This window comes from Amblyomma americanum, chromosome 1, assembly GCF_052857255.1.
Source record: "Amblyomma americanum isolate KBUSLIRL-KWMA chromosome 1, ASM5285725v1, whole genome shotgun sequence".
In the NCBI taxonomy this organism is placed as follows: domain Eukaryota; kingdom Metazoa; phylum Arthropoda; class Arachnida; order Ixodida; family Ixodidae; genus Amblyomma; species Amblyomma americanum.
Window position 1 is genome coordinate 187040301 of NC_135497.1, and position 27459 is coordinate 187067759.

Consider the following 27459-nt stretch of genomic DNA (forward strand, 5'->3'; position numbering starts at 1 on the left):
TAAGGAATCTTGGATGTCCTATTCACCAGCAAGGGTTACGAGTGAGTGTTCGCCCACTCTAGAGCAGGGGAGACTCTTCGAGGCCAGACGGGATGAGCTTGTGGGATATGCTTCCATAAGGCTTCATGCTGCTGGTAAAAAACAGAGCCATGCTAAAACATTCATGCCAAAACAAAACATGCCATGACTTGCTGATGCCAAAGCCGGAGAAACCAATTTCCCTTGCACCCACAACAGTCACGCTATCCATGGTGCTGGTGCTGCAGTAGTGCATGCGCCTTCCCTTGCTAGAGTAGAGAGGGCAACTACAGGGGAAACGCCATCGCAGGAAAGCTGAACCTACGGGGGCAGCATCTTGGGCTTAGGCGAGTGTCCACAGTGTATTAGAAAGGCCATAGCATCCGCCTCACACGCACGAGGAGCAGGGTTCGATTCCCAGTACCACCAGATATCCACGACCTTTCCGGTGGGTACCAGCTTTCTCCTTGCCTGGTGTTTGGCTTCTCTGCAGTGAAATGCGCGGGAAAATTGGTCTTTAAGCCCATCTTATACAGACCAAAAACATGTTAGCCATGGCACTCTTTGGCCAAGCTGCCGTTGCCCCCATTAAAGTGAAACCATTGTCAAAAAGGCTTTTCTTAATTTTAACTGCGCATGATTTGGAGAAACTTTTGGTCCCCTTCGATTTCAATGAATGAATCATCGGGAGTTGACTGTAGCCATCTAGTCTATGGCCTTCTTTTTACTACAGACTCTTGAAAGGTCTGCTGAATTCTATTCGACAGTTTTAGAGGTGTTCATCAAACTGTTGCCATGTTATCAAATAATTTATGGTGCTGTTGCTGCATACTAGGGCTGCAAAACTAAACCATTACGGACATTGAAAAAGAATTGTTGCTCCCGTAGTCATGTTTTACCAAAGTCAGCAGTCTCTGGCATTCTGATGCAATCAAGTAGCGAAAACCATCAAAAGGTGTCATCAGAATTCTGATTTCACTGTGATCTTTAATTTGCTTGTTGCCATACATCACCTGTTTATGCCAGGTGTAATTCACAGCATCTGTCGCTATGGCACGTATCGTGCGTATTTTACAATGACCAGTTTAAGTGTGCTTTGAAAGGGGCTCTAATAAAGTTGAGGTATGCTTGTGAATGTTAAAGGACGCCGCTTCACGAATGTCCTCCAGCAAGAATTTTTTTGATGCTCTTGGTAGAACCAGAGTTATCTGTAGTAAAAATTTGAGTTTCAGCGTCTTTGTGCTTTTTCCAATCCTCTCATCACTTTTTGCACGCTGGAAAGTCGGCGCTGCTCCACCGGCCCCACCACTGGGGGCAGAGCCTTCTGACCCGACGGAACTATGTCGTTTATTAGCCACAGCCATTGTAGCTGCCTGATGACTGAAGCTGCCTCACACTCACTTAGACAGTTTTCTTGGGTGCAGGTACATGGCTTTCCTCACACCGTATGCCTTCAAGCGGGTGCTGCACCAGATGCAGGCAGCACACTCTATGGAGGAGTCAGATGAGGCCTATGTGAGCTCATGCAGCTCATGCAACTGCTGGGATTCCACATCCTACATGCTGCCCTGCCGGCACATCTTTTTTGAAAGGCTCCGCTGTGGCCTGCCACTTTACTTTGAGGAAGGCGTGGCTCAGCGCTGGACACGCGAGTATTACAAAAGTGCCTGCCATCTTTTTGCATCAGAGTCCAAGGCTCAGCAGCAGTCGTCTACAGACGCTAGTGGAGAAGAAGAGGCAGAAGAAAGTTCAGTGGCTAAGACTTCACCATTCGAAAAGCACAGGATCACAGAGACTGGAACACTTGTGCAGCAGTTAGCAGCATGTATGCTGAAGCTGCCAGCGGGGTCATATGAGCGTGCAGTGGCACTGGTCAAGGATCTCAAGACTGCCATGGAGGAAGGCAAGGAAGTCTGCCTCGTGCGCATAGAGTCTACCATGGAGGTGCAGTGAGGCCAACTGCACAGGTTTTGCTCCTTAGCCTTTGTTGCCACATTGCCAGTAGTCATGAAATGTTTTAAGTAAGCTGCACAGAGAAGACTATGTATAGGCGTGCAGTGTCGTCACTATGCCTGTTCGTGCACATGTTCAACTCATGCCGACTGCCGTTGATGAACTTGGCAGTTTGGTCCTGTTAGGTGCACTGCTACTTGTGTATGCACCTTGAGCGTGCTGATAAGTGAAGTGTGTGCGTGTGCCTGCTTGTTTTGTCAGTGAACTGATGGTATAGGTAATACATATAGTGGCAACAAAGGCTTTTTTGTTCTAATACAGTGAGACTGTCTCTGAGACTGCTTATTTTATTATCAGTGAGTGAGATGCGAGACCCTGTTCAGCTGTCGTTGACTTCATTGGACCAACACCACTGGTGTTGCTCATCTGAGTGGGTGTTTTGGCTATGGAATGATTGTGGACACTCTCCTGACACCATGCTGGTACATCCAAGGTGCACCCCAGGACATGTGCAGCTTTTCTTAGAATGCCAGCTACTGGTGCCTATGCATATGCAAATGTCTCTGCAAATGTCTCTGCAAATAGCATGTGGTCTCAGTTTAAGTGCTTTAGGTAGGAGGAGTGCACAATAAAATGCATAATAACATGGCTTAGGTCCCTAGTTTCTTGCGCTTCTCTGAAAAATCGCAGATTTTAGCATTTGTTTTCGTAATTGTGTGTTAGCAGTAACATTACTTTTTTTATGACTTTGTATTTGTGAACGACAGAAACTGGTAACAAACTCCCGCTGACGCCTTGACATATGCTTGCTCCCCCATCTGATCAAGTCAGCTAGCATATCAGCAGGTGCTGCTCTGTCAGCAACGAGCTTTTATGGGAAGGGTCACAATACTGACTCCATTTGAAAGCGACATTACTGCATTTACACAAATATAACTTTTTTTTTATTAAATCATCTGCCTCAGTAAGCACTTCGAGTCATATTCTAAACTAAGCTACAAATATAGCGGGGATATTTTTTCGGTGTTCCTTGGTTCACAGCGAGGTCGGCCACCAGCCTCATGAGCTACGAGGAAAAGCCAACTGCTCAACAACCTTTGGCCATCCAGGTGAAATGTGCAGCATGCACTGGTGATAAATAGTTTCTACGAATGTGGAAAGAGTGTGGCACGGGCTGTTGAGATAAAAAAAGAGGCAGTAAAAGAGCCATGAGCAGTAGGGAAAGGAAAAAGAGGGCAGATGGGTGTAGAACTGTGCAGCACAAAACAGGGGCAAAGCAGCTGCTGTGCTAAAGGCCTCTAGCATTAACGTACGGGAGCCTTCCGGTGGACTATTGCAGGTTCTTTGTTTTCATTTCGCGGAATTTAAAATCTTCCGCCACGGAAAGTTAGGGGCCTTAAACATGGCCTGCAGATCACAGAGGAGGCCATAGAAAATGGGCACTGTAAGGCCATCAAACTCTTACTCTCTGTCAAGTGGCATGCACTGCTGTTTGCAGTGAGCACTTATCACTCTTTATAGCAGTGTAGTTTCTCCGAAAATAAACTTCAGCAAAGCTGTGGTTGCAGTCTTCAACACATTCAATGGATTTGAATGCAAGCTGAAAGACTGAAGTCGCTGTTGGTTGACTTTTTGTTTTCTTGACAGCAATTAAAAAGTTACTGCTAGGACTCATGCTGCATGCAAATATTCTTTGTCTATATACTGAGACATTCCCTACTGATAAATTCTCACTGTTGACAGCTACTAAGAAGAGAGTAAAAACAGGGTGCTAAAGAAAATAAGAAGCTACTGCACTTTATATATCTTCTTGCTACTTTGAAGATGGTCAGGATTATGGTGGCATTCTTAATAGATAGTAAAACTGGGCCATTTGCCCAGTTTGCTTGTCAGCATGTTGAAGTTAATCCAAAAGTGGAGAGAGTGATCCACTAGACAAGGGCAAGTTCATTCTGCTGATATTGTCTGCATCTAGGTTTTAATGGTAACATGGACCTTCATCAGAATCCGGTAAGTTTGTGCCCCATTCTTCAAGAATGCTGCCATGGCAATGGTAAGTGAGGAGGACAGAAGTCGGGTAGGGCGTCGGTTGGATGCAAGGAAACTGCAGTAGGGAGAATAAGTGGCGTGACAGGTGGCTGGACTTGTGGAAGGGAAACTGAAGGAGGTCTATGGAGATTGCAGAAGGAAAGTTAGTGGTGTCACATGCCAGCTGCTGTTGCTTGCTCTCTTCAGTTTCACAACAGTCGTCATTTGTGCAATCGAACAGGGTGCCTTATAGGGACTCCACACTTGCAGTTTAAAGATGGTGAATGGGAGTTGTTCAAGAAAATGGGTGAAAAAAAAAATGACCAGCTGCTGCTTTAACACTTCAGTTGTAGGCTACAGCAGTGAACCATGGAATTATATCATTTGTTTAGTGCAATTTTCACTCGTTAGTCCTTGTCCATGACCACTTGAGGTCTACATACAATGCGTCGGAGACTGAACAGAGGTTGAGCTTATTACAGAGGCTGAATTGATTGTCCATGAAGCTGACAAAATCAGTGCTGGCAGGAATTCGCAAAATATTGCCTCTCACTATGCGGCATGTTTCCAGGATAGTAGCAATATCAGACTTCAGAAGTTTGGAGCCTCTGAAGTTTGTGTGCATCCATGTGAGCTGCATTGCTTGAGCTTTTGTGAATGCAGCCAGTACTCAAAACCAAAATTTTAGAAATCGCGCAAGATAAAGATGTTAAGTAATGCTGCATATCAGCACTTGCAGTTAATGTAAATGCTCTGAAGCATGCTAAAATCGTTCCGAGACCATGAAATATCAGTGGCACTTAAGTGCAGTTTTGATAAGATCAAATGAGCATTACTGAAACCTTGTATTCTTGCAGACTCTAGACTGAATGAGGTGTTTGCTGTGACACTGCACTGCACTACAGCTGCTAGGAGAGAGATGAGTTTGTGACGATTCAGGTTTGAAATCCTTACTGACCCAATTAATGTCGCTGCTAACGCTTATAAGTGCTGCTTTAGCCATTTTCACACAACTATTGTGTTATACCATTGGAAAATTTTGTACCGTGATCACTGTACCGTGGTGACGCTCTGAACAGCTCACGTAACAGAATTTAAAAAAAATGAGCACATGAAAGCCTGATGTATGCTGAGGCTTGTCAAATAAGCCCTTGCAATAATTTACACCTTTCAAGGCAAATACGCTGTAGATTTAGTAGGGAAGCTCCTTTGTGATCTACTGCAATGGTATTAACTTGGCATGGCATGCCGGTACATATAAACGCTGACAATATCATTGATGTCACTGAAAAGGTGTGCTGCACTAGCTACCTGGTATGTGCAGTGAAATTCACAATAATATCATCTTCTTGCTACTGTCTGCATGCTTACTTACATTAGGAAATGTATAAATAATGTGAAGACTTTGTTGAATGCCTAGGCATGTGTCACATTTTGGCACTTTTTTTTTTTTCATGCTGTTTCCGAAGAGAGGAGAATTTTTCAAATATGTATCGCCAACTCGCCCGCCTTGCTATCGTACTGTTTTGTAAGCTGCTCAGAACAGTGCCAATGATCTTGTAACTGCAGATGACATGCAGGAACTGTTCACACGTTGGAAGTGAGTGAAGTGACTGAAATAACATGCTGTTAGAAGTGAGTGAAGCATACATGTGGCAGCTGAACTGATAAATGGTTGTATCGCAAGATTTTACCAGTTTCCAACAGGCAATTTTCAACAGCACTATTGGGTACACTGTTAACAAGTCTGCTACCAGGCTGCTCAGAACAATATCGAAATTTCTCTGCTGTTGCCTGGCCATAATTAGAGTGTACACAAATTATCATGGGCTATTCAGAAGTGATGAGAGGCTAAAGATATATTTTTGGATGATGCATGATAATGAAGTTCGCAACTTTCAATCTTGGACAGAATGGAATATGATGGGTGAGAATAACAAAAATTATGCTGAGACTCTCTACTGGCTCGCAGGATTAAGAGGGAGGTGGTTAAATAAACTTCTGGCATGCAGGGCAAAAGAACTGGTGAGGAACAATGCCAAGTTCTAGCTCTAGGTTTTAGTTTGCGGTAGCTCGGTGGTTATGGTGGCAAGTTGCTGAGCCCGAGTATGTGGGTTCGAACTAGGCTGTGACGGCTGTGTTTTGATGGAAGTGAAATACAAGGCTCCCATGTACTGTGATATGTCAATGCACATTAAAGAAACCCATGTGGTCAAAATTAATCCCGAGCCCTCCACTACGGCATCATAGCCGGCGCGTCACTACCATACCATAATTTAGTAAGCAAGTACGTCACCTGAAAATTTACCCTCAGTGAAAGGTCCCATGTATAGGGCTTAGTGAAACAGGTTAATTACTGGAAATAAGATTAGAACCAGCTGCAAGTAAGAAATTTATACAGCAGCAGCGGCAATTTTCTGGAGTATTGCTAGAGTGAGGAATTGCTTATATCAAAGCAAACAGAATTATGATACTCTGCAGAATTCTGCTATCCGCTACTCGAGCATTAGCCAGACCAACATGTTTATATACAGCATTGATATTAGCCATTCAAACTGTACTGTCAGATGACAAAAGAACTTCATGAGTACTAGTTTCAACTGAATAGCTAGGGAATCTGAAGATTTTTTTTTTAACACTTCCAATCCTTCTCTAATGTTGCCTTTTTTTTTCCTGGTTTATATTGTGTATTCCTTATCATGTTTGTACTAAACACTTCTTTCCCACTGTCAGCGCCGAAGACTTCCCAAATATTTTCCTTCTGTAGATGGAAAGCAAGAAAATCGACCTTACCAATATAGCTCTTGGCATGTTTTCAATTTTCTGGGCCTTTTTCCATGTGCATAAATTTTACCCCACATTGTGACTGGCTTATCCTATGGTACTACAATGCAATTATCGTTCAAGCACCATTTTTATTCCAGGTTATCATTGTAAAAATAAGAAAGCATGCAGGAATACCATAAATATTTCACTTTACGTGACTAACTTTTTCACACCAATCCACTCGCATCTCACAGTCACAAACTGTGCAAAAAACAGGCCTTTGCAGAGTTGCATTTCAACACACCTGTGTTGGAATGTGAATTGTCTTTCTGTGATTATCTTTTGTCTCAATAAATTGCAAACACCTTAGGTGTATGCAGTGTTGGTTTGTGCAAGAATGAATGGAAAATTAGGTTTGGAATTGAATTGTGCCCACTAGGCCACTCACAGGTTCATTGTTGTGCATTGGAGGTAAAAAGGTTGTAAAATTTCTGAAACTTCATCAATCTACATGATACGTGCTCACAAGTCTTGCTTTTATGTGAAATGCTTCATTTGTGCAGCCAGTGATATGACCAGTGAACAACCTTTTATTCAGAATCAATACTGACAAATATTTTTGTTTCAGATGTCAATTAGGAAAAACAGTGGCACTCCCATGTCTGTCATTAACTGCTTACCTGATTTTCCAGTGTCGACATTACACAAGCAGTTGCTGATGAAGGAAGCCTGCAGAATTGTGTATGTTTCTTTCTGATCTACAGCTTTGAAGTGTACGCAAGCACTTTCAATCACTGAAAAGTAGTGTTACAATGCAATTTTCTTCCCAAACTCTGAAAACCACTGCATACACTTCAAGCAAACCACATGCATTTAGCTAGAAGCCATGCGCTAGGTGATATGCACTCCAGGCTATCGCCGCGATGTTTTCCTCCATGGCTGAATGGAGGTGAAATGCAGAAATGTTTATAAATGTTAAAGAACCCAAAGTGATAAAAGTTATTTTGGAGCCCTCCTCTACAACTGTGTAGCCTACATCTAGCTTTTGAATGCAAAATTCGTTAATTTTAAGTTGTACATGTGATTGTGTGCGGCTTCTACAAATTCCTGCATTCATTGTTTGACACGTCTTTTCTGTGGCAAGCTACCATAGTAATTAAAACCTTTTAAAAACTGAACTGACATGCAGCTTTTGTGAGCTCATTTGGAGAAAGCATTGTGGTGACCAAGTTACAATTTCGTGGGGAAAAAAAAAAAACTAAGCAGTGTTGGAAGCACTGCTGACAGTATTGGAAGTATTGGAAGCATATGGAAGCACTGCTGACACAAGTGTACTTGCATAAGTACTTGTATCATTTTTCTGATTTGTGACAAAATAGTCTCGTAATCAAGGTGAAACCTCGGTCATTCCAGCACAAAAGTAATTATATTATCATCTGTTATGACCATTTTCAGCCAAAGCAAATTGCACCTGGCACTCTGCAATGGATGCTGAGAACAAAGTGCGCTCTTTCAAAGAGCATTTTGTCAAAGTGTGCTCTGGCAAATGCAGCTGGTGGTCGATGGGCTGGCACACTTCTGACCCATCTGCCAGGCACTCAACCCCAACAACCCACAATGAGCAGGTCAACCACTAATGTTACCACTTCTCATTGACTGAGAGTCACAGCGGTGCATCAAGAAAACCGCTTTGTTACAGTGATGTCTACATAGTAAGATGCTGTGATTCTGAGTTGACTTCACGTGCAGAATTGCAAGACCACACGAAGTTGATGAGCAGATGCAGCTGATGTATGTTAAAGTATGCCTGCCCTTGATGTGGTACATCTGGGGCCACTTTACACAGACATTTACAAAAAATACAAATGGGCAGCTACGTCTGCTCCAGCAAGTACAAAAATAAGATTCCTCACTGTTGACCTCGAACCTCATGATGGCAAAAGTTGTGATTGGGTTTTTTGTTTTTGTTTTCAAATGCTTAATGACAGGACTGGAGTGCTTTTAAGGGCTATATTATATCCCCAAGTGAAGTTATCATGCCCTAAATGTACAAAAATTCCACCCATGACAAACCTATTTGCTAGTTTTTCTTTTTTTGGTTAAAAGTGTTTCACAGTGAACACGTTTTCTTATGCACATGTGCACTGTAAGGATAAAAAATTTGTTTTCTATGTTCTAAAGCCTCTAAACAATGCAGGGTGATTCCTGTAAATGTGCCACTGCAACTCCACCTCGCTATTAGCAACTGCACCTGTAGATACACAGTGGCAAATTGCAGACAGTGACCCAGCCTGCGCTTGCATGGTGCCCCCAGTGTACTTCAGACTAGGCATGATAGCATGTTCACCTGTCTGATTTTTGCACAGAAACCATCGAATACGTGCCACACGAAGATGTAGTTGATGCAGAACACATTCAGTGTGCATGTTTAGTCTTTATAGAATGCTGAATTGGCAAGAACAGAAAATTGGGCGAGTTGTAGTACACAGTTGTAATAATGCAATAGAAGAAGAAAACAAATGGAGACCAGGAAGATAGCTGAGGCATACAAAACAAAGAAGCACACAAGATGTTTGCATATAAGCCAGCAATCTATGCCTTACAGGCTTCGTTTACGCTTTTTTCTCTCAAGTTTTCAACCATAGCATGAGTGCAATTTTTTTGCCGTGTAATTCTTGTCTTTTCCAAATAAATTAATTTGATAGTTACATGCTTATAGCGTCTGGTTCCTTTTGTTTTTCAGTTTCGCTACCCACATTTCAGCATGTGCAGAATTGGCATCTGAAACTGGTGTATAAATTTAAGGGGCATACCTGAAGCAGAGATTAACCAAAAGTTCACTATTGAGATATGTGAGGGATCTAGCACTTTTATTAAATAATGAAATCGAAGGTTGACACAGATGAGATTATATCATTGAATAACCTCCAGACTTTTAGCACTCCTGTGGGACAAAGGATGGGGGAGTGCATATTGCAACCGCGCAAAACGAGGGACGAAGAGAAGAATGCACAAGACACAACGCCTTTTAAAAGGGCAAAGAATGGACTGCGGTGGCGATACCACGACCCCTACCCCATGGTGGTGAAAAATCGGGATAACATTCGTGGCTTCAGTTGCCGGCAGCGAGAGCTTGGAAATTATGGTACATCTACGGTGACGGCGCTGACCAGAGAAAATTCCACATGCAGTTACCGCGGTCATCATGACCAAACGTTGGCACGCGTAGCATCCTTCATACGCACAGAAAGTTTACAGAGCGCGGCATCGACGAGAGAATTTCACCAAGTTCATCGCAGTGTTTTCACGCACGGGGATGGTATGGGCAGGTCAGTTCCAGGCTGCGCACAAATTGGCGGCGAGGAAGTTGCCCTTTCACCAATGTCGCAAACTCGCCGCATGGAGACGCCTGCGGTGCTGCTTGGCTCAACCATACTAGAAACGCTCATGAAGGGACTTTAAACCATACAGGCGGCTACGAATCAGCACGCACACGAATCTTTACCACGTCCCCGATGTTCGCTATTCGAGTCTCATTGTCCTCGTTGCAAAATAAAGTGAAAAATTAATGGTCATTACGGCCGCTCTTTACGGTCGCGTGGCGACTTGAAAGTCAAAATTTCGCGAGGGAAACTGCACCACGTGACCACACTCGCGACTTTCCACGCCTGTTGGTGTCGTTACGAAGTGAAAAGGAGCCACCCTTGACCGACTTTGCGTGCGCGCTGGAGGAGGAGGCACCCTTTAACGACAAAACCTGCCTCCTTTTCGTGCCCAGAGGGTACGCCGGCACGCCACAACGCACCGCAGCTGTCCTTGTGATTGCAGCGGTTGTAACTACAGTAGTTTAAACGTTGCTGCCGCCAACGTTACTAGATTCTTTGGCTGCCGCTGCGTGGTTGGGCAAAGCTTTGGGTTGGGTCGGCTAGCGTCGGCTGCGTGGTTGCGCGTTTACAGGTGGCAACTTGGCACGACTTTTGGCTTGTTCCTATCTCTGGCTCTCTGGCGCGGCGTTGGGACAAGGTTGAGAGGCGTGTAAGGCGTGTCTTCTGGGCTTCACAGTGAATGTCTCGTTCGTGCAGCATTTGCGGTGGTGACAACAACGTTCCACTTTGAAGCCAAGGCAAATATTGTGCACCTCAACATCTTCGATTGACACCGTGCGCAAACATGGTGCGGCGGGCGCTGCATTTTGTCTTCAAGGTGGGCGACCGCAAGACGACGATTAAGTTCTTCAAAGACGTTCTGGGAATGCGGGTGCTGCGGCACGAGGAATTCGAAGACGGCTGCCGCGCTGAGTGCAATGGCCCGTACGACCTGAACTGGAGCAAGACCATGATCGGTTACGGTCCCGAGGTGAACCATTTCGTCATGGAACTCACCTACAACTACGGCATTGGGAGCTACGCAAAGGGAAATGACTTCGTTGCTGTGGTCATACGCTCCGACGATGTGTTAAAGAATGCGCAGCGTCACGCTTGGCCTGTGGAGAAATTCGAAGGACACGACGCCCTCATCGCTCCCGGAGGATATAGGTCAGTAGCACCTTAGTGCTGTTATGGGCGCTCAGAATTCTGAGTGCGTACGTATGATGGTCCAACGGGTCCAACGGGTGCACTTCACCCGTTGGACCATAACAGGCCGGGCCGTTTCTTGAAATGACCGAGTCTCAGCTTCCCCCAACTGGTGCCGAAAGCGTGGAGAAGCGAACTCGATGTAGAAAGCCGACATTTACACAGGAAAGGGGCTAGAGGGGGGAGGTAGGTGGAGCTCGCTTCAGAGAGGCGGGTCAGCAGCCCCGTTGCCGGGGCCTGGCCTGTCACTACCTGTGCACCACCTCCATCGTCATAAGCTAGTGCTTCAGTATGTCGAGCTGGCTCTGTGTAAAGAAGCGGCAACGCACTGGCCAGTGGTGTTCAGCAGTTGTCCTGACGTCGCGGTTAATCCGCTTGATTCATGGCTAATCCCCTCGTAATCGGCAAGCCCCCGTGATGTCACGCTAGAAGGTGCAACAGGATTAACCACGATGGCAGAGTACCAGTCGACGCCAGTTCTGGAAGGTTTTGAGGGGCATATTCGCCGCAACTTTAGTCAGGGTTTTAAAGACGACGCGACCAAATGCCTGTTGCTAGCTGTTGTATGGAGCAACTCGCACTATCTTTGATTTGCGCTTAATTGCATTATTAAGATTAATTAACGAACTTCGCAAGCAACGAAGGTAGACGAAAAAGTCCAATGAGAAAGTTGTAGAACGGTCCGCGAAACGTCCAACTCAATAGTTTCTAACTTTCCATCTATTATGTATCGCCTTTTTTTGGCTTAGTGCATGCCCGCGAAATACAAAAAAAAAAAGCACGTGACATGTCCGCTTGCGCGCCGCGATTGCTACACGCAACGTTTGAGAGCACTGCAATCGCGGCGCGTAAGTGGACATGTCACGTGTTCTTTTTTTTTGTATTTCGCGGGCATCAGCAGTGAGCGAAAAAAAAAACTATACGTAATACATGGACAGTTAAACTGTTCAGTTGGACGTTTCGCGGACCGTTCTACAACTTTCTCACTGGACTTTTTCGCCTATCTTCGTTGCTTGCGAAGTTGCTTAATTAATCTCGACTAATTATGCAATTAGGCGCAATACAAAAAATAGTGTGAGTTGCTCCATACAACAGCCAGCAACTTGCGTTTGGTCGCGTCGTTTTAGAGTGCCGGGGCATATTTTTAAACCCTGGCTAAAGTTAGCTGGGACACCCTGTATATTTGGAACAGTGCGAAGGACGGTACAAGATGCTGGTACACTGTGTCCTGCCCTTCGCGCTGTTTAACCCAGGTGAAAATTTCCAACTGGGAATCTGCTGGTTTGTACTGGTATTTGCTGGTTTCAGTTGGTTCCAACAGGAACATAGCTGGTTTTAGCTGCAGAGCTTGCTGGTTTTCTTCTGGGCCAACAGCAAGAACCTTGCTGGTTTTCTGCTCGACCAACTGGTTCGAGCAGAAACCTGCTGGCCCCAACTGGGAGCTTGCTGGTTCTGAACTGGGATCCGCTGATTCCAACTGAGAACTTTTTACTGTTCAATTTGGAGGACTTTTTCTATTGTTTGACTACTAGTGATGTTTTTTAACTAATAAAAATTTTCATCTAAATCTCTTGGATTCTGCCTGCTATAAATTGCGTAAAGAGTGCCAAAACTTGACAAGAAAACTTTGCTCATTAACCTTTTCTCGCTGACGCCTGTGGTACAACCTTAAAGGAGGCGTGTATGAGCCCAAATGTTGTCAGTTCGAATGTGAGTGTATGAGTTCTACATGCAAGGTGTATTGTTGTTTGTTGCACTTGCTGCTTGCCGAGTGGGGTTTGAAGCTGTATGTAGGCAGGCTGCGTGGTCCTGCAGGGTGACTGACATTTAAGCGTAGGCTGCGAGCGTTTTCCTGAATTTTCTGTGCACGCGTAGTATTATAGAAATTTAGCTGCCGCGTTGGCTGACTGGGGCGCTCGACTGCTGACCCGAAAGACGCGGATTCGATCCAGGCAACGGCGGTCGCATTTCGTATCTATCGAAATGCTATAGGTATGTACTGTGCGATGTCAGTGCACATTAAAGGGACCTGAAATTATTTCGATAGACATATTGTAGCGCAACAGATCAGTAGAGGTGGTGTTTGTGAGTACTCGATTGAAATTTCAAAGGTCTTCGTGTACCCTATAATTTAGAAATAATTTTCAAAAATCGCTGTCATGGTAGCTCGCAACCGATTAGGGCGACACACTTCACCGCGCGTCCCCTACCCCGATGACGTCAGTGCATGGGTAGATGGGGGCCCACTGACGTCATCGAGGTAGGGGACGCGCGGCGAGATGTGTCGCCCTAATTAATTGCGAGCTACTGCGACAGCGATTTTTAAAAATTATTTCTTAACATATAGGGTCCATGCACAGCTTTCAAATTTGACTCGCATACCCGCAAAGACCACCTCTACAAATCTGTTACACTAGAATATGCCCATATAAATATTTCAGGATCCCTTTAAAGAACCCCAGGTGGTCGAAATTTCCGGGACCCTTCATTTTAGCGTCCCGCATAGCCATGGGTCGCTTTGGGACGTTAAGCCCTCATAAAGCAAGCCATTATAGAAACATCATTGTAATATTTCAGAAATGTAGAAAACAAGGGTTTGTTGTATGTATTATCCAAACGGAGAGAAGTTATTTTAATGTTTCCGTGCTACCAGGGCATGCACCTACTGGTTCCTGCAGCTGCTGGTTCCAACAGGTGTTGATCCCAGCAGATGTTGGGAATGTGCTTACAAGTTATAACCCAGCACTGTTGAAACCAGCAGATTCCAAGTTGTAAATTTTCACCCGGGAAAGTATGAACATTCACCAACAAGCCCAATTCTCTGGTTCTTGATTTGTATCCGACCGTAGTGAACATACATGAAATTACATCAGTATTTCAGTCAGAAGAAGCATAAAAAACAAGAATTTTTATATTCTTCTCGTGAACCGTCTTGGTTAGGATCGTTTCATTGAGGCCACTCTACCAGACGGCGCGAACCTCATCATGGCTTGCGCTATCTTGCGCGCCATGTTTGTCCATGGTCACTTCGTCACAACGGCTGAACACGACGGCCTGTTGGCGAGAGCCATAATAAAGATGTCTACTCTCTCCCTCTTCACAGCGGCTCAAAGTTCACTGTAAGGTACCTGCTCTATATCCGAAGCAATCCGTAACGTGATTGCATGTTGTTAATATTGGTAAACGCGCCCACATCACCATTAGTTGTACAACGTTCTGTGCGCATGGAGTTTGCAACGGCACTCTCCATACGCACTGCCTGTAGTGTTGCGGAATAGCCACCTTGGGAGTGGCCAACACGCATGAACCGGGCTTGCAACTTTTCGTATCAGTTGATAACTGTCTGATACTCATGTGAGACACATCGTGGGAAAACCAGTGCATGACTAATTGCCCCAAATACTAAACTGGCGCCATATAAATGCACTTTTCCAGTAGCTGTAGTCGGCGTACTGCTGAAGCTTCACAGACGCCGTTCCAGAAGAAAAGGAAGCGTCTAGCTGCTTTATTTGCTCGACAAGACGGTCGAGCAAATACTGTCATGTGCTCGGATCATGAACGGCAGACCCAGTGAGAATGTTTTGGAGTTTTGATTGTAGCTACGTAGAGCTGCTTCAGCTGCGTACGACCTGGAATGTAGGTTCGCTAGATTCCGCTATAGATTCGAGATGATAGCTTAAGCTATAGCTAAGCGAACAGCCACTTCGAAAGCTACTCGCCTCTCTAAATAACGCCGCGCCGGCCGTCAGCACTGCTCTTGGGCTCGCCCGCTTGTCAAAAACTTCACGCTTTCATATCACAAAGCTTGAAGGAGTAGAGACACCAGATTTTAGTTGTGTTTTCTCACTTTGGAACGATGCCCAGCACATTAGAAAACATAGGCACGTGGAGTGCTCCAACAAGCGCGGTAATTTATAATTGCTTTTTTTTCTCTTATGCTGTTTCGGTTTCAACAGCCAAACGATGATTGTCGTAATGTAAAAAGAGGCGTTCAAGTCACGTGAGTCGTACAAAAATTGCGGTATGGTAGCTGCTTTCTTCGTTTTAATGCACATCAACTCGTACGAAAGTCTGTCCAATGGTTGGAATGACAAAAATGAACAAGCAACGATTATATTGCAGTTCTTGCATGCCTCGCGTGACCTTATACCGTCTGTGACGTCACAGCCGTCGTTCAGCTTTTGAAAACGAAACACGAGGAAAAAATTCAATAGTAAATTATGCAGTTGGAGTAGGTGAATTCCACTCCAAGGGAAAAAAGCTTGCTTAGCCCGACGACGGCCCGTGGCCGGCAGCTAACCAGGCAGTCCTTGGCCCGAGCTCGACAAACCAGCTCGGGCCATGGGTGGGGATTGATTGACATTGACCTTGAACTGGCCGATCACCGCTTGCCGACGCCGGGCCAAGCTTGAGGGCCGACCTGGCCAAGACCAGGTCATGCTCAGCTCTTCGACGGTCCAATGGCAAATTACTTTTATAGTAGTGAGTACACTAGAATGGGGGGGGGGGGGCAACTATGCAAAAAACGTGAATAATATTCGCTAGGCCTAATTTGCATTTTCTGTTTTAGACGTGAAGAAAAAGAAAGGTCTGCTGCTGATTGCAATGCAATAGTTAATTGACCGAGTGCCGACGTATATCTTCGGGTGGAATCTAAATAGTAATAGTATCACGCGCTGTCACAAAGACCATATGTCTAATAACAAGCACATGTGAGACGTCGATCAAGCTATTGAAACGCTATACAAACCAGAAGAGGTCATGTAACAGACATGCTGAGCATATGTCCACAAACGAAGAATGTTTCACGAGCTTATATACTCCAAATCATAGTCCCTCTTGTTGGAGCCAGTGGGTTTTGAGTGTTAGCGATATGCTTTCATTCAGTAATGATGACAAATGAGAAATGCAAATGAGCGGACGACGTTGTAGGTATTAAGTCCACTCTGCCATCTTTGCCGCGAACATTATGCAAACGTCATGAGACGTGAGCTGACGCACACAACCGTGTGGCATGCGCGTGTCATAGTTATACGTACATTCAGGGTCAAAAGTATCACCGCCTCCAAAACCGGTGGTCGAGTGCCAGGTCTCGAACACCGGTTTCGACACCAGGAGAGTGCATCGTCAGGTGGCGCCCACATGCAGCGCGGCACTGTTCGGAACTTGGAGGTGGTCATAGACTTTTGACCTCGACTCTACAGTCGTCCACAGACCTGTCGCACTTGAACTCCGTGCTCCGCTGTGTTCCGCAGTGCGCGAGCGACATTGAGCGGGAGCGCGTGGTTCGAGATAGCGCATGTCTGATGCTCAGACCATGCTCAAAGATGCGCTGTCTCGAGCCAGACCAGTGCCTCCTCTATACTTTCGAAAGTATAGAGGAGGCATTGGCCAGACGCACTGCAAGATGTCACTCGCGCGCTGCTGAGCAAAGCAGTGCGCGGCGTTCGAGCGCTCAAGACAGGTCTGTGGACGACAGTACATTTGAAAAAGTTCTGCCTGCTGTTACACGTACGGTCAAGGTAACATGTAGCGTTGACCGGCGGCTGTGTCCTAATTTTTCTTACAGTTGTCTAAAAATTTAACACGTATGTTTGGTGGCCAGCGGTGGCCCGGTGTCGGCTTTTGTTTGCTTGCCAAGGCGTCGGTAGCCAACTATTACCAAGCGTTTGCCAGCCGTCGGCTGTTTGCCTATTTCAAAACGTTGGCCGACACCGGCGTTTAATAATAATAATAATAATTGGTTTTTTGGGGAAAGGAAATGGCGCAGTATCTGTCTCGTATATCGTTGGACACCTGAACCGCGCCGTAAGGGAAGATATAAAGGAGGGAGTGAAAGAAGAAAGGAAGAAGAGGTGCCGTAGTGGAGGGCTCCGGAATAATTTCGACCACCTGGGGATCTTTAACGTGCACTGACATCGGCGTTTGGCCAGCTTTTGCACTGACGCTGGCCCGAATTTAGTCGGCCGAGCACATCGGCCACCAACTGGCGGCGTATCAACCATCTGCTTTCTGCCATTTTCTCTTGGGACGTCGCGACTCGTGTATGCCATTGCCCAGCGCATCACTCCGAAGAGAAAAACGTGCACCCGAAAATTTGGTGTGTGTACTGCTTAAAAGGTACCGACCACTGGCCAATATGTCATGAGATTCTGATCTTGCCTCATATTATAGATAAAATATCTTGCCTCATATTGTAAGGTTTGAGCACTTCAGTATCCAAGAAATTAATTGATCTAATTTTAATTTCGCATTGAAAATCGCATGAAACACAACAAATGCTATCCTGCGGTGAAAACCTTCTATTGGTGTGTCCGACCACGTAGGGAAAATATCGCTGATCTTTTTTTTTTAAGTGCAGTGATTTTTTTTTCTTTCAGGAGTGTTCGTCGTGTTTTATCGCACTTTATGCCCTCTCCAGTGCGCCCTTCGATGAAAAGCAACGCTCCCTTCCCATCGCCGATTTTTAGCTTTTGTTCACGAATGGCGCCATAGTGTTTTGCATTTCTTGGGTGGTGGTGAAGCCAGTGAGGGTGACGATAGAGATAGGGAAGGTGGGGGGGGGGGGGGGGGGTTGCAGGATGCAGGTAGGCCTATTAGGGCTAGCCCAAGTATGTGAAAGACATCCGACAGACATGCGCCTTGCATGTGAACCGAATAATATGCTAACCGGATGACAGTCCCCGGGTGCAGAGGGAACACAGGAAGGGATTAGGAAAAATGGCTGTTTGAATCCGTCGCCAAACGACTTGCTGGGCCTTATCGAGTGATTTATGGGGAGCGTATAGTAAACGGTAACGGGGCGTAAGTTCGTGGTATGTCATCATGCGTTTCCTGGCACTGCGGAAAGATGGGTGGCCACCCCCCGCCCGGTCGACGACTCCTGGGGCGTGATTGTGTGCGGCCGTTTTCCCCGCTTGTCCCCAGTGCGCAGGAACCCAGATGAATGTAATGAGCCGATTGGTTGGCGCAGCATTGTTCAGAGCACGACGTGCTGGTGTGTGAACGCGTTTCGAAAAATTTCGAATGGATGATTTAGTATCCGAGAATATGTATTCTGCATTTGTTTGAGTAATGGCCAGGGCTATAGCTGCTTCGACAGGATGTTGAACTCGGTTGAGAGTTAAACCTGGGCAGGGATTATGATCAGGCTTAAGTATCGTGCTGGCATAGGCCGAGGTGGTAGAATATTCCGCAGCATCTACGTATGTGATTGTTGAATGACTAGCATAGTGCTTATGGGAGGCTGCTGCTCGAGCTTTTCGATCGACAATCGGTCATGCTCAGGGCGGCTGTTTTTGGGCAGAGGTGGAATATAAAGATTTTTTGCGAGGTCTAGAGAAATGTTGATCCGAAATTTGGTTGTCGAGGGTGATTTTGAGTCTTTTCTACCACTCACTTTCTTTGGCAAGGCGTACGTCACTATATATAATTATATAATTGGTTTTTTGGGGAAAGGAAATGGCGCAGTATCTGTCTCGTATATCGTTGGACACCTGAACCGCGCCGTTAGGGAAGGGATAAGGGAGGGAGTGAAAGAAGAAAGGAAGAAGGAGCTAGTGCCGTAGTGGAGGGCTCCGGAATAATTTCGACCACCTGGGGATCTTTAACGTGCACTGACACCGCACAGCACACGGGCGCCTTTGCGTTTTTCCTCCATAAAAACGCAGCCACCGCGGTCGGGTTCGTACGTCACTATGCCGTAACAGATTTGGGTGTGGAAACTGAAATGGACGCTATACACTATACTAAACATGTCTACTGTCTGGCGGGTGAGATTTATATTATAGGTTTCAGTAGATCGCTTTGGCCGACGTGCCATCACTATCGCGTTCGCTGACCATTGTTTCCAGCAACTTACATTCAAACGGACGCATACACTTATTGAAGAATTCTCAATAAAAATATGCATGCTCCCGTTTGAATAAAGGGTTCTTTTTTTTTTTACCGTTTACCGGGGGGTTACCCGGATCACCCCAGTAAACTTATTCTCTAAAATAAGCATATGACGACTCTTCCCCCCCCCTCCCCCCCCAAAAAAAAACTGCATACCGACCATAGGAATCAGGGTAAACCAGATTAGAATCGTGCGAATTTGACCTTTCCGTAGAACATCTCCTTCATTATGAAAATGACGTTCCACCCTGGTTCAAAATGCCCGTACTATGTAACTTTGCACTGGCCGAGTACTGTAAGAAAGTTGTACCTTCAGCAATGATAAAAAAGTGAGTTCTGGAAATCGAAGGAAAATGCCGGGATTTTTTAGCTTTGCACATGGATGGCTCCAAAACACATGACCGTGTTATTGCAGCTGCTGTGCAGAAGGGCTCAAATGGTCATGTCGTCACCATTAACCCAAATGGAAGTGTGCACGGCATTGCTGAATTGTGCGGCATATTAACGGCGCTAGAAATAATAAGTAACGAAAACAACAAAAAAGGCGGTAATTTACACCGACTCGAGGAGCGCTATGACCGCAATTATTTTAAAGCAAAGACATAAAAACCCTCTTTTACTATACGTCCTTCGACAACTCCATCCATTTGCGATACGTGGTTACAGCGTGCATTTCTGCTGGGTTCCAAGCCATGTTGGTGTTGCTGGGAACGCGCTTGCCGACTCCGTAGCAGGAAACGAACCTAGCTAACACACAATTCTGCTTGATTTTGGGAGCACGGCCGCCGGAAGGCGAGCACTGCAATGGTCCGCTTTCAGTTATTCATATTTTTTAACCTGCCCATTTTATGAGTCATCGTCGCACACATTTTTAAAAATTTTATGAATACCGCATACCGTTTCATCCTTCCCTTTTATTAGGGGATGACCCCACTGTACCATTTGACGACGTCGTGCATTATTTAAATAGAATTGGAATTTTATTGAGCCTATAAAGTTCTAATATTTCATCAGCATAACTTTTGAAAAGGGTACTCTGACACCGACAAGACGGCGCCGTATCCAATCACGGTGGGAGGGAACTCTTCGCCCTCTTGCTCGCGTCAAAACCCAGGCATTAACTTCCATTTAAATTTTGATTTATATTTTTACCTAGCTTACAGCATTAATGTCATTTTAGATTGAATTTATTTCATTTCAGCTGTTTACACTGGATTTTTAGTCTAGTTTTTAGTACACAGCGTATAATTTCCCTGTCGGTTTTTCTAATGACACAAGCTTGAGCATTTCACGCTCTTTGGCTTTAGTCGCCCTTGTGCTATTGAACTCCCAACTAACTAGCCGAAGAATTCTTTCGTCACTGTCGTCTCTACTAACGCTCTCTACTAACGCGATAGCGTTAAGGGGGCCTGTTCAGCGCAGAGCCGCCGCAGTTGGCGTGTCGAGAAAGTGGGATTGGTCGCGATGGTCGTGACGTCGCAACCACATGACCCCGCGTGGGGAATTCAAACACCCTGCAACGATCACACGGTACAACAGTGATGACATCACTACGCCATTAATCAGGTTCGTGACGTAATTCTACCACCTTTGAAGAGAGAAAAGCAATTGCGTTGAAAAGAAAAGTAGTTGAGCCTGGACTCGGAACTGCTGGCCTTGGAAGCGCGAGCCGGGCGCGCTATATACCCCTCGACAACTGAGGAACGTTCGTTTAACTTGGTTAAAGGGAGGCCTTGTGTGTCTAGTTGTAAATTATTTTTTAAATTAAAAAATAATAGATAAATAACGAACAATGTCCGTGTCTGCGAAGTGATGTGCAAATAGGACCAGCCGCAGGCCGCTGAAGGGACCCATTAACGCTATCGCGTCGTAGCCTTCAGGCGGTGTCCGAATTTTTAAATGTCGCAGACGGGATGGCTGTGGCACCTTGGATATTCACGTTTTATTTTGAGTTAACCAGAGGTGCGTTTCCATTTTTCTTATCTGTGGGAAATTGAAAGGGATGCAGCACCTCCGTGCTCCGTACAGTCTTCTGCGTCGTGCGGCAGCTTTTTTTTTTTCTTCAATGAGAGGGAAAAACACAATTTAGCATCGTTCCGCGTTAGGACTAGGCGATATAACGTCTGCTCAGTGCGTACCATAGAGAAATTAATTTCGCTGCGAGAAGGCTGCAGATGGCGCTCCTTTCTCTTCTAAATGGATGGCTCGCTCCAGCCTGCAGCTCGGCACGGCCACTACCTCTTCCATTTGAGAATAAAAAAAAATCGCCGTGTGCTGTTATTTTCCGTGCCTGGATTGATGTTGAACGGGAAAAAGCGGCTGTCCGAGATATTTAGAGTATACCTCAAACAGTACGTAGAAGAGAATCGGATCAACGTTGTACCACAGACTCTAATATAACCCTTTTATTCCTCCAGCTTCGTTGTTAGCGAAAGCGAGTTAACCTTCAGTGCTGGATGCAGTCAAGGACTAGATATTGAAAGGCAGGCCTCGAGAGGACCGATTGTCAGAACTGTAGCAAGCACTGCTCTTGACTATAGCTTACGCTTCTCTGAAAGTTTTATGCATTCGAGTCACAGGAGTGGTGCTGAAGGTTTTTGCAGCTCGTACAGATGTCCGTCTGGTCTGGTAGTAGTACTACTGTGGTAAATGTTATTGGGAACAAGAAAAAATGAATTGTGTGAGTTAACCTTTCATTGGTGCTACCAGAGTCCTTCAAAGCATTGAAGAACTCGTGTAACAGTTTTTACAGCGTGTTGGTGGAATATTAGTATTTTAAGTCCCACAACAAAACGTGTGCGATGTTTTTTTCTTCTTTACATTGCGAAAACAATGCGAAGAAATTCGAATTGTTGAACATTTTCGACACAACTCCCGAGATTAACCTCAAATTTTGAAAAAAAAGTCCCCCAAAACGGAAGGCCATATAAAACATTAGCGAACGATAGAAACCGGCCGACCAGATAGCCGCTCATTTCGGTTTAAAACGCTTCAACGTTGTGTCACCGTAAAATCCGTCGTCACATCCATGTGTATACGTGGCGATGTGTTTACATAATCCGAACATCAAATGTCAGGTATCAAGTAATAGAATAGACGTGTCGGTCTTTCGTAAGTTATATATATGCTGCTATTAGATTATCGCTCGCTGACGTTTCGGTTGGTGTGGCACAGAGCGCTTCTTGCTTAAATAAGGAGATGCGCTAAGGTTTCTGTTTAGGCAGTTTCGCGCTTGAGGTGTTAAGCTGCAAATTGGGTCCGGCGCGCAGGTTCGTGATCAAACCTCGCGACGACGTGGATCGCCGGGACCCGGTGGAGGAGGTGGTGCTGGCGTCTTCGGACTTGGCGCGCACCGTGTCCTACTGGCAGGGCCTGCTGGGCATGAAGATGCTGGAGCGCTCCGACAGGGAGGCTGCCTTCGCGTACGACGACGCGCAGTGTCGGCTGCGCTTCCGTTTAAGCGCGGCGCCCATCGACCGGGCGAAGGCGTACGGCCGGGTGGCGTTCGAGTGCCCCGCCGCCGAGCTGCCGGACATCGAGCAGCGGGCGCTGGCGGGCGGCCACCAGGTGCTGAAGCCGCTCACGCGCCTCGACACGCCGGGAAAGGCCACGGTCACCGTGGTCATACTGGCCGACCCAGACGGCCACGAGATCTGCTTCGTGGACGCCGAGTCGTTCCGGCTTCTGTCGGCCGTTGACCCCGAGGCCGACCGTCTGCTCCGGGAGGCGATCGACGCAGACAAGAGCGCCGAGTGGTACCGCGACATCCAGGGAGGCGATAAGCCGGCCGCCTGAGCTGCTCTCTCTGTGGGACTGTGCATGTGTCGAGAGCAGCTGGCACTTTCACTGGGCCCTGTTGCGATGAGTAGCATGAAGGGGCGGTTGTGTGTTCCTTTCCAACCGCATAGTTTCTCTCCATATTCAGCTGTGGCTATGGGGATTGCACACTTGATAAATTCGTCTTTCTATACGCGCATTGCCATATTGCTCGTGTTGACAGCGTTTTCTGAGGCTGGCGCTGCCCCCCAAAGAAGCTGAAATGGGAGGGTTGCTACGTCGGGGCTAGCTCACTGTGCCTAAGCCTTGTTTTCGCCGCAATCAATTTGGTCCAGTGGGACACATTTTGGCCCTCGTTCTGGCTGCACTGTTGTGATGTAGACCCGCGAACTGTGTCCACGTTGCAGAGACAAAATTGTGCCTGCCGGCTACTTCAGCTGGTGTGCGCAGTTCGCGTCCAACGTACATATTCAGATTGCATGGGGGCTATTCTGAGGACTATAATACACGGTGTTTCACATAACACTGTCACTATTTTTTTAATGGACTTTTTGAATTAAAGAGCGCTTTTTGCGGTATAGCATTGTCAGCCGTGTTCTGTGTCGAAGTACACGTAAGACATGTTTAATTACCAGGCTGGTTAACTAATACTGAATAGCTAACTTTTAAATTATTACTATTAGGCACCTTAATTGAGATGCTTGTAGCCCACCCTAAGTAATATCCATATCAGTTTTTAGATTTATGCCGCCGCGGTGGTTCAGTGGTTACGGCGCTCGGCTGCTCATCCGAAAAACGCGGGTTCGATCCCGGCCGCGGCGGTCGAATTTCGATGGAGGCGAAATTCTAGAGGTCCGTGTACTGTGCGGTGTCAGTCCACGTTAAAGAACCCCAGCTGTTCGGAATTCCCGGAGCCCTTCACTACGGTGTCCCTCATAGCTTTGGAACGTTAAGCCCTATAAACCAAACCAGTTCTTACGTCGCCGCTGCAGTGCAATAAATTTTGCAGCCGCGCACACGGCCGAAAGCGCGGTTTCGAATTCGCCTTTGCTACGCTGACACAATGCTATGCCGAAAAAAAGGGCTCCTCTAACTGAAAAAAAAAAAAAAACATTTTATGATATTGCTGACTTTGAAATTAAATTGCAAAGAAGTGCTTCTTTAAAATTAGGTGAAACACCCTGTATACCATGCAGAATTTGGGAGAGGCATGCAGCGCTCTTCATACGTAATTCTATGTCGAAGAGGTGCACCAGCGTTTCAACCTGCACTTGTCTAACACGCAGCAAGCTTTACATGCCTTCGCATGCTCCGTGTATCGTGCGCCTGCATTATGCCTGTGTTGTTAGATTTGCCGAGATGTGGGACCAAGTGTTTTTCGCAGCTGCTGTGTGTGCGTGAACGTGGGCTTGGTGTGGCGTCTTTCTCTTGCGCTGCCTTGTCAAGCTCTAGCAACTTTACGGTTCACTTTCCTCGTCGAAATGGTGATATAAGAAATGTTTTTCACTTATTTAGCTGTGCCTTCTATGTACTGTACTTCGTTATTGCGTGATGTTTTTATGGCTGCACACACTGCGATTCCAACATGCGTGTTAGCGCAGTGCATCGAAAACAATAAACGCATTTTGTGTAGAAATTGGTCATGGCCTGCATGCGGTTCCCAAATCGTCTGTGCCTGTAGCCTGAGTTCAGCTCAGCGGCCACTGCGTTCTGGGTCTCGTTTTCGTGCTGTTTTACGTTCATGTTCTATGTTCCAGACTTCGTCCTCGCAGCCGCTTTCGTCAACCGGCCCGTGTGCCCCGCCGGTGGTGAGGCGGTGGTACGATGACGGCCTGCGCATATATCCGCCGTAACACGTTTATGCATGGGAGATAATGCTAGAGAATAAAAAAAAATTGACAGAGACACTTATGACTGCTTACGGTTGAGAATACGAAAGCATTAAAGTGTTGAGTCATGATACTTTGCAGAATTGACGTGTCATGCCTCTGACATGAGCACTGTCTCATCGTGAGTTCTGTTCCGAGGTTCATTAAAGATTCCTTCCTTACTAATGACAAACCTACTCGTAGCATTCAGTCGTAAGGAAACGCAATCACTAGATCCACTTTTAATCGCCAAGAAGTAACGCGGTTTTGTGGCGATATGGCCACAACACCACAACACAAGGTACTAAAATAAAGACAATAAAGAAAACGAAGGTTCCGTGGCCTATGGGTTTGCGCTCACCTCGCAATCTGAAGGTCCTTGGTTCAATTCCCTGCACCTTCGGGAGGAATTTGCTTCTTTGCTAAAGACGTCACTATCTTATGGTCTAACTGTTGACGTCATGCCAGAGCATGGTGACGTCATTGAGGAATTTCGTGCCGTGGACAACGACAGGCGCGCCGGCTTTTGTGCTAATGGGACATCTAAACTTTTATCGCCGTCTTTCCATGCATCTTACCTGATTAACTGCCATTGTGCTTCCATGCCTCTTAACTGATTAACTGCCATTGTGCGTATTTCACTGCGCAGCAATGAATCTCAAGCAGTACGCGCTGGATGCGAAGAAACTGAATTTCTTCAACAGACTCGCCTTCCATATACTTTTGACTTACGTAGGCGCACTGTGCCAACAGCGACTGGCCAAGCAGGCGCAGCACATGTGCGTATATGCAAGCGCTCATATTTAAAGGGGCCCTGAAAAGGGTTCTAATGAAGTTGCGGTATGCCTGGGATGTTAAAGCACGTTGCTTCACAAATATTGTTCAGCAAGAATTTTTCTTAATGCGCTTTGTAGAAGCTGAGTTGTTTGTAGTCAAAATTCGAATTTCAGCGCCATCGCGCCTTTCCTTCCTCTCTCGTCACTTTTTGCACGCTGGAAGGTCGGCTCTTCTCCGGCGGCCCCACCTGCGGGGCCGGAGCTTCGATCCTGACCTGCCGGAGCTACGCCACTCATTGGCCGCGGTCATAGTAGCTGCCTGACGTCTGAAAATATCTAACCAATAGCCACCTCTCAACTTTTATACGCAGGTGCGAGCATGAAAATGTCGCCGGGAGGGGCTCGCCAACTTTCGCGCGTGATTGTGGGTCGGCTACATTGGGAGCAATGCGGCGGCGGGCTGTTTCGAGCAGAAAACTGCCTCTAGCGCATGATATTCCGAAAATTTGCTGTCCTTCCAAGACAGGGTGGTACAATAAATGGTTTAAAAAGTGAATGAGAGTTAGTTACGCAAAAATATATCTTCTTTCTCAGCTAATCTGCCGAGAAACTCGGCGGCCTTGTTAACATTCGCTACATTCTACATTGGAGCTGGAGTTTCATAATCGCCAAACACTGCTACTCGGGCAGTTCTAATGAGAATATCAAGCTTTCCTGTCATTTCCTGTCAACGACAGTTTCGAGGATGTTTGGGCATTAACTTGCTCCTCTGTTGCTACTGCGACAAAGCAGTGGCAGTGTATAAGAGATAAATATATGAAGGCATAACAACTGTCAGAAGATTTTGACATACACTGCTCACCTCGTGTTTGGGGTGTTGTTGAAACAAACCAGTGAACTGTGTAAGAGTCTCACTGTTTAATGGTAGCACAAAATTGACTCATATTATTTTATAATTTGTCTTGCCTTCAAGGAATGTGTGAAACGGTCACCTTTGTTGAATCTGCTACTGCGTGGTTTTCTTTCGTAGTCTACAATTAACTTGTGCGTGTGTATGATTCACTTTGAACAAGAGCGTGATAGCCATAACCACTGCTTATTCGCCGTGAAATTTTGACTTCAGTTTTGGGAAGGTTCAAGGCAATGCCAGCTTGTAATGACCAGCCTGTCCACTTCAACAAAACCAAATTAAAAGATATATTTTGTGTGTCGCTACTCCAAACCTCCGCACTTTTCGCCATCAGAATGCGGCGGACATCAAACGCACTGACCATAGGAGTCGGTGTTGCTGAGTGAAACACAGCACGTAAATGTCAGAACAGCAAAGAATAATCCATTTATTTACAATATACATGATGTTGAATGTACACATTCCGCTCTGCATTCTAAAACAAAAAGCAACTTGTATTCACAGAAGGCCTGCGCCTGCTACTGTTTTGCTTCCATGGGATGGATCAGGAAGTTCAGGTGTGTTCAGCCATCGTGCGAAAATACGAAGCCTAAGGGACACAAAACGGTCAACAAGTTTCTGGAAAATTTCTGAGTGTTGTGTGCACGAAACTTGTGGGAGGGCCACACTGCTGATAATCATTTGTCTTAGTGTCTTAATTGGCTTTCTGACACGACTAATATCCCTTGTTTCAGAAAAAAATGTCAATGTCCTTTCGCACTGCTCAACAATTTTCAGAACTTGGCTTGCGTAAGTTAAATTTTTCCCACCTTGTACAAACTCTTTCAGCTGAACGAGTTCGTGCTGTTCTCCGGGCTCTTCCGCGGTCAGCATGTGCATGCAGACCAAGCAAT

At 46.0% G+C, this 27459-nt stretch overlaps 2 protein-coding genes across 4 annotated transcripts in view; both read left to right on the forward strand.

Moving 5' to 3' along the window:
* Positions 1–2624, forward strand: part of LOC144114365 (uncharacterized) — a 28700-nt gene extending 26076 nt beyond the window's left edge. For all 3 annotated transcript variants that reach the window (XM_077648043.1, XM_077648044.1, XM_077648045.1), the window contains exon 9: positions 1443–2624. In XM_077648043.1, the coding sequence (XP_077504169.1) occupies positions 1443–1971 (529 nt within the window). In that variant the 3' untranslated portion in view covers positions 1972–2624. The remainder of the gene's footprint in view (positions 1–1442) is intronic.
* Positions 2625–10749: 8125 nt separating this feature from the next.
* On the forward strand, positions 10750–24648 carry LOC144114366 (glyoxalase domain-containing protein 4-like). Its single transcript, XM_077648046.1, has 2 exons — positions 10750–11300; positions 22505–24648. The coding sequence occupies exons 1-2, from the start codon at positions 10936–10938 to the stop codon at positions 23028–23030; spliced, it is 891 nt and encodes a 296-aa protein (XP_077504172.1). The 5' UTR covers positions 10750–10935; the 3' UTR covers positions 23031–24648.
* Positions 24649–27459: the final 2811 nt, after the last annotated feature.